We start from the raw sequence: 8169 nt of genomic DNA on the forward strand, positions 1-8169 counted from the left end.
ATCGCACGAGAACTGCAGGCGATAATCACGGTCCACGGGTGGGGGATGTAACGACGAGCTGAACACCCCTCGGTTAGATGTTAACGGTAGCCGCCGGTCTTCATAGTAGTGAAAAGGGTTTTGTAGGATTTTTCTGACGATTAAGGATGTCAATCCATTCTAGCTTAAAGCTATACGCACCAACCCGCCTGCGTTTGCTGTTAGAATCGGTATCACAACAGCACCTAAGTGACTCAATCAAACACGAATAGTTAGAAATATTGGTGCCTGTTTGAATGAGTTGTTGCTCTTATGCCAAACGAGTAACATCATGGCTATAGCTTCTGGACGCTACAATAAGCAACGGTAGACGCTATGGATTTTCAGCAGCGGTGGCATCGCACACGGTTAAACCGTGTGTGATTTTTTTAGTACCAGCATGATGTCACAGGGTGATTTGCAACGTGGGTGGGTCTGGATTGAATTCAATACTGCAGGGAGTGACATGTTTGTGCAGCTTGACAGTTTGCGTATGAATAAAATAATTAATATTTATGCCTGTGTGTGCATTGCGTCAATCCATGTGTTCAGCGATATGTAGGTACATAGGGTAGGGAGCTTATTGGCATACATGTTTCATATTCCGAATACGTTTTTATCACAAATGCATCTGACAAGACGCTTCTGTTGTTATTTCTAAAGTTCAGGCGGACTCAACTGGATTTGCATCTACTGAACGGCTTGTGTTGGCTGGAGATTCTACTGGGCGAGGAGACTGAGTAATGTTATAGCCGCTTTACTTTTGATTTATTTTCTTAAAGTTGCGAGTTAATCTATAGTAATTGTTGGTAGCCAATCCAAAAGTAATGCAATCTGACCAAGAGAAAGCACTGATTGATTTTTTTTCACAAGTTTGCATTATTATTTTAAATCGATCGAATTCCTTAGGGCATATTCCCAGCAGAGATTTTTGATTTATTATTTCGACCAGTTTGGTTAGAACTATTGTATAACTGCAATACGTTGCTTCATTTGAAATACGTTTGGAATGATTTTGTATATTTAAAGAGTATTCAGCACATACACTCGGTTCGATAGATTTGGGAAATATTTTTTAAGTCAAGTAACGACCTAAGGACACCTTCGTAAGTGGGTCAATTCTAGATTCATAGTTTTGACAGTTCCATAATATAAAACTGTAAATATTAAAATTAGAATTTGCTCTACCAGCAGCAGTTTGAGCGGGTGTTCTTTTTTTAGTTTAAAATTCATGTCATGTCTTAAGCGTTACTGGACTTAAAATTATGTTTCCACCCGTTCATCCAGTCTGAATATCTGTCCTGCTCTATGTATTGAAAACACAGTTCTAAACGTGTTTTAAATTAAGCAACAAATAAAACGGTGATGTATACCAATATGAATTTCCGAAACAAAACTGTTTTAAATTACTAAAGAATCCGCTATACGAGGGATGTAATTGATCTAGTTTTAGCTCTAAATTTAAAAATCTATATAAAATGAAATGCTGCAGAACATGCGCTAAGTTCATTGTTTTGTTTCAAACTGTGGAGACTTCCTCATCATAGTCCTCAATATGGAGCCACATTTTTTGAATACATTTTCTAAACAGACCAGCCTATTTTGCCTTTCTCATATAGAAAGGTTATGCAATCACTCTGAAAAACGTCAACCTAATCCCGGCCCGGAGGGCCGAGTGTCATATCCCATTCGACTCAGTTCGTCGAGATCGGAAAAAGTCTGTATGTGTGTGTGTATGTATGTATGTGTGTGTGTATGTGTGTGTGTGTATGTATGTGCGTATGTGTCAAATAATGTCACTCATTTTTCTCAGAGATGGCTGGACCGATTTGCCCAAACTTAGTCTCAAATGAAAGGTGCAACCTTCCCATCGGCTGCTATTGAATTTTGGATCGATCGGAATTCTGGTTCCGGAATTACGGGTTTCAGAGTGCGGGCACACAGACATTTCTCATATAAACTATAGGAAAAATTAAAAATAGAATTTTTATTTTTGATGCTAAATGTGTTCAAGGTGCATGAAACGTCGAGATTTGATGCAAACTCGAAAAAAAAATTTGACGACGATTCACTTTTTTGGATTTTGGCACATTTTTGCCTTTCTCATATAGAAAGGTTATGCAATCACTCTGAAAAACGTCAACCTAATCCCGGCCTTTTTTTCGACTCGCATAAGGTTTCTGGATTTTAACAGGGGCGTAGTTGATGGTTTACGGAGAGGGGTTACACCCCCCCTCTACTGTTCACTCCCCTCCTTTAAAAATCTCCTTAAATCACCCCTCAGACCACCACCCCATCCAGCCCTCATACCCCTCCCTTTCAACCCCATCATCTTTAAACCACCACTATATCACAAAGCATACCAATTTAAGCTGGGGAGTCGTTCGTTCATGGGACTTTCGCCCTCTTCACATACCCACCCCCGCATGACAAAATTAGTTAGCAAGCAGATAACATTGATCTAATGCTGATTAGGCTAATGGAGTATGATATTTTTTTGTTTCAAGTGTTTCACCGTCGACACGTAGCTCATCAAGTTCGTGGCTGGCATGCCATTGTGTATAAGTGCAAAGTGTACTAAGAATGTAATGGACATTTCCACGATTATGTTGAGCATAAAAAGCCTCCGTGCCATAGTTTAGAGAAATGAGAAAGGCACAATTGCACCGCTAGGTGGATTAAAACAGGTTTTTTCTGAATGCATCAATGCCAATCAATTAGTGACATAATTGATAAATTGAAATAATAGATTAATTTTTAAGTATAGCAGAGAGCATGTTCGTTGTTCTTGGTTTTAGGATTTTGTAACTGTTAAATGAACTTCAATAAATTGTGTTATTTTTTAGTGTAATTCTTTCGGTGGAAAACCTTCAGTGAATTGGTTTCTAGGTAGTGGTTTTCGGGGAAAATTGTAAAATCCACAGCAAACACGAATCACTATTAGTAACAGTATACGATTAGATTAAATTGTAGCTTAATTATCCAAGCACCAAAAATTAGGGCTTTAAATCGAAAAACCAAAACATGCTACGATGCATTGGAGCAATGGACGCATTCTAGAATTGCATTTCATAATAATTGATTTGAAATTTTAATTTTTTTTGGGAGGATTTACACGTTACAATAAACCGAACAAAGTAAAGGAAAACTTACTCTTCAAATGGTAAACTCTGACTGAGAACCTCGTTACATACAAGCTTTGGGTGATGTTTAGTCAGAGCCAGCATTGATTTCAAAATCCCTGTTCGAGCTTTAGGTACATCACATTTTTTGACAGCCTTAAATAGAAAACAAGTTTTTTTTATTTAAATTTAATGTTTTATACTTGTGTTTATAAATATAACTTACATAGAGACATTCTTTGACTAGATCCGGAATTGCATGGAACATTTCTGCTCCCTTAATCTGCGTGAAAAATTTGAGAACCACTGATGCTCCTATTATCGAACTTTGCTCTGAGTCGTTCAAACTGTACAGCAAGCACTTGCTGAATTGCACATACTGATAACTGGAAAGTCGCTGAGCAATAATGGTTGCCAACTGACCTGCGATTCTGTAGATATCTTTCGGATCATTCGTAATTATCTCATCCCTAATTTGATCCAGTTCGATAACCCAATCATTCCGATTATCTGCAATGGTTAACGTTTCGTAGATACAAGCAATCTCTAATATCTTCTTTAACACTTCAATTGCCGTTTGTCGAACAGTAGCATTAGAATCAATACAACGAGGGATTACTTTTCCAAGTAAACTTCCCGTTTGGTTGAATTTAGATGGCGCCTCGTAGCCAATCTTCATCGAATGCATGTACACATCTAAGGTATTGTTATACACATGTCCTGCACAAATGCGCACCTCGTTATTGCGATCCTTCAACCAAATCTCTAATATCGAGTTAATATCATCAAGACAAGCTGGTGATCCATTTTGCTGCTCGAGGATAGTTTTTATAAATTGGTTGAGCTCCGGTAACGATTGATTGAGGTATTTGGCTAAATAACTGTTTCGATTGTCCTCCTCAATCGAGTCAAACTTGCCCTTGAGGTTTTGAGCAGTAGTAAAAAAATAGTAGCATGCAGTGTTAAGCAGCCCGTTTACATCAACATTCTCGTCTTCAGCATTGAGTTTGATCAGCATTGTTGACAGTTTTAGAATAAGCGGAAACAGAGGAAGATATTCATTCTGGGAGTCACAAGTAATATTCATACAGATTTTTAAAAGATCATTTTTGTTTTTAAAATTGTTCATGTGATCATCTGGCAAAGCATTTGGATTCTGCAAAAGAATCTCAGCCAAGCTTAGGAAAATGTTTAGAATATTTTTTCGTATGAACAGCTCCTTGTTATCGAACTGTGCCGTCAGATAGTTGATAATTGATTCATCAAAAAGACGGATCACTTTTTCCTTTGGCGCCATTACAACGACGAAGCTCAGTGATTGTAAAACCAACATTTTGATTTTGAAGTTTTCTATTTCCTTACTGGTATCCTTAATGAAGTTAAGATTGGAGAAAAAACTTCCCGACTTTTTTACAGTGCCATCTTCAATTACCAAAGCGACAAGCTTTTTCATTACCTTGTCGACATGCTCAACCGACACATACCCCAGTGATTGTGCATGATCTTTCACTAGTATCTCGTAATCTCCATTAGTGGCATTCTTTTCCAACTTTTCAGCTTTTGCTAATCCAATAATGAGATCTATCTTGTTCGCTATTAGGTGCTCATCGATTGAGTGACACAGGCACATACCTAAAACCTTGACGAGCATTCGTTTCTCCCGATCCAACGAAGGAATTTTATACTCCAACTGTGTTTGATTCGTCCCAGGTGTAACAAGCTGATACAAAGGCAGCTGTTGAAAAATCTCAGCAATTAATCCCTCAATGAACTTAAATTCGTCAACATCTTTGATAGTAGCCTGAAGAAACTCCGACAACAGTGTATCGTATCGTTTCTGGTCTATACCAGTGGCGCTGCTCAGTTCTAATAGGATGTTTCCTAATTGTTCATTCCACAGCGGTGTCAAGTGCTTATATAAATTCGATGAATAAGTTTTCAGGAAGGATAAAATATTTTGCACACGAAGTATGTCGTCAAAATTTCCCAACAATGCCATAGAGCGAACGAAAATAGATATCGCACTTGGAGGTCGAACATCCTCACTAGGTTCGCTCTCATCGAATGGATTGCGCCGTTCTGGAATACGAGCAACTTCAGGATCCTTGCTTAGTAGATTGGTCAAACACCTGGCAATCGTACTGCACATGTCAGTGAATTCAAATCTGAAAGACGAATCAACGATTATTCCGAACCCTTTTTAGCGTTTTAAAATAACAAAAACTGAAATTAAATCGTTCTATTTTTTGAGAATCAAGCCATCAAGACGATTAAACGAAATACCTTAAGTAACTTTGTAGTAGCTCCATCTTCAGAATGTCATCCATTGTCCCGATTGTCGAGGATAATATAAACATTGTGTTGTTGCATGCTGTTACAAATTCTTGATATTCATCGCAGCTACCGTGCTCTGTGTTAAACTTGTTCAACCGACAGCTTCCTCTGATTAGGAAGACTACGAATTCTTTGTCATGCACTAAATCTCTTTGCATAAACGCCACAATGGTTTTCAGCAGAACCATTTTTAGTTTAATTGACCGTTCAGCAGTCAGCATCGTTTTGAGGATGATGGTTAGATCGATCTTTTTTGCGCAAATTACACGTTCTGATGTATTGGTTAGATGAGTTAAGACGAGCAACGATTTGATCCTTTCACGTTCATTGTTACTGCGTAGATGAATTAGTAGAATATCAACAATTTTATCACCATAATCGTTGGCAAGCAAATCGAAGCACCGCAACACTTCATAATGACCCTTTACTGTTTGCGGTTTTTCGTAATCCGGATTAACACACACCAAATCAAACAATGTTGCTATTACAGTATCGGACAATCCTGACAACAGAGATGCGTTCAGCTCTAGAACCGTCTTGATTATTGCAGCTAAATATTGTGTCACAGCACTTCGGTCAACACTGCGACGATAGAGTGCGAGTGTGCTTGGAATTACTTTCAATAAGCCGTCGTTTATTTTTTCCACTGATAGTAGCGGATACATAAAGGATAGCGCATTCAGCACTGCATATGATACTTTTGGTTCGCGCGAAGAAAGCCATTGCGTCTGGAACAAGTCGTATGCTATACCTACTTCGTCAGATATATCGTACGTGATTCCAGTTTTCATCGGCGCTTCTTCTTTGGGATTAAGGCGCTGGTGTTCTTTATATTCGCAAAAAGCTTCTGAAAATCGTCCGATAGCAAAAGCATACGATTGTCGACCATGATCTTGTCTTATTGACGAAAGCGTAGGAAGAATATAACCCATTATCGGTTTGATTAGGGGAATCGACTCCATCACATTGGCGGTAGCCAGCGATCCCATTGAGTACATTATCATGAAATGAGCAACCTGATGCTGTTCAACATGTTTTGTCAATGCATCCATTACCTCCTTGCAGAAGCGTCTACCTACGGATACTAAAATTTCTTGGCATGGTGATTGAACCAGTGATTGCTGATCCGGCGATCGTGTTATCTCATTTACGCTATATTCAATGCACTTGGATGCTGTTTCATGACTGATTTGGTCCATAAGATTGATAACTATATGTTCGATCACCCTGTCAGTAGACAAAACAACATATAAGTAACATAATACGAAAGTATGTCATACTCTATTTACCTTAATATAATAGAAGATTGGGTTTCACTGAGCTTTGGGTGTTTCCTGTGATAATCACAAAACACCTCTACGATTTCGTCATGTCGACGTTTGGCTATCCGTATCAACGATGTTTCTGTCATGTTGCGCAGCGACTCATCATTTTCACCAAGACAATCCAGCAGACTACTGACGATAGCTGCGGAAATCAACATTGTTCAGTTTACTATACAATACTTGATTAAAAACAAACATATATCCGTTCAAATTGTAACCTTATATCCTATCCGATAAGGTAGGTGGAGGGACAAAATTTGATACTAATAAAAGTAGTCTGGTCGTGATTAGTCTGTCAGTATTCTGGGCGCTAACACTCAAACTTTACTAATGGGGCAGCCGAAAAATTATACTGAGCAGAGATAATCTTACAATTAATGAAACGTAAGCAAATACAGTGTTACTGTTTTACTGATAAGCCATGCAAGTCACCAAACATTCGTCTTGGTGGGTACGGAATACGATTACTCACCGATGAAATGTTGATCGTGCCTTACGGCGATGGTCACTTTCCTTTCATCACTGGACGTTTCCATAATTCAATTAATAGAAAAATTGCTTTTTTTCTAATGTTTACACTCTCCCGATCTTTTTTCGTATCTTTCACTTATTTCGAACACATGAAAAAATCCAAACAATTTACCAACTTCTCAAGAATCTAAGTGCATAAAACAAAGAATAGCACTCTCCCATTCACTACTATTTTCTCGTTACTTTTTCGACTGTTCTACACGCTCGTAAAAAGTTACTCAGATTCTGAGTACTTTGAACTCAGTTTTGAATGATGTTCGTAAACGTCAAAAATTGAGTTGTCATATATAATATCTCTGAGTAACTCTGACTCTATTTTTGGGTATTACACAAGAAACCGTTTTGGAGTTACCAAACGGAAAAGCCGTTTCTCGCCAAGTTAAAAATTCCTAGCGTCATCCGCCATTTTCCATTAGTAGGTACACGCTCGTTTAGTTATCGCTCATCACTTTTTCACAAATAAAAATTTGTTCAAATATTTATAATAGTTGAAGCTAGAGTTGTAGTGTGTAAAATACATTTTAATTGAAAGAGTGGATTTGAACAACCAGCATGCAGAAGATTTCGGAAGAGGTGGATGCTGAAACTGCAATGAAGTTGCGAGGTAATATTCACGTTATATTATATATATATATATATATATATATATATATATATATATATATATATATATATATATATATATATATATATATATATATATATATATATATATATATATATATATATATATATATATATATATATATATATATATATATATATATATATATATATATATATATATATATATATATATATATATATATATATATATATATATATATATATATATATAT

At 37.1% G+C, this 8169-nt stretch overlaps 1 protein-coding gene across 1 annotated transcript in view; it reads right to left on the reverse strand.

Moving 5' to 3' along the window:
- The window catches only part of LOC131676864 (maestro heat-like repeat-containing protein family member 1), a 39639-nt gene extending 32115 nt beyond the window's left edge, over positions 1 to 7524 (reverse strand). The window contains exons 1-5 of the mRNA XM_058956237.1: positions 7272 to 7524; positions 6764 to 6941; positions 5424 to 6701; positions 3367 to 5305; positions 3172 to 3296 (exon numbers count right to left, since the gene is read on the reverse strand). Of these exons, the coding sequence (XP_058812220.1) occupies positions 3172 to 3296; positions 3367 to 5305; positions 5424 to 6701; positions 6764 to 6941; positions 7272 to 7335 (3584 nt within the window). The 5' untranslated portion in view covers positions 7336 to 7524. The remainder of the gene's footprint in view (positions 1 to 3171; positions 3297 to 3366; positions 5306 to 5423; positions 6702 to 6763; positions 6942 to 7271) is intronic.
- Between the last annotated feature and the right edge of the window lie 645 nt (positions 7525 to 8169).

Source organism: Topomyia yanbarensis, chromosome 1 (genome assembly GCF_030247195.1).
Source record: "Topomyia yanbarensis strain Yona2022 chromosome 1, ASM3024719v1, whole genome shotgun sequence".
Classification (NCBI taxonomy): Eukaryota; Metazoa; Arthropoda; class Insecta; order Diptera; family Culicidae; genus Topomyia; species Topomyia yanbarensis.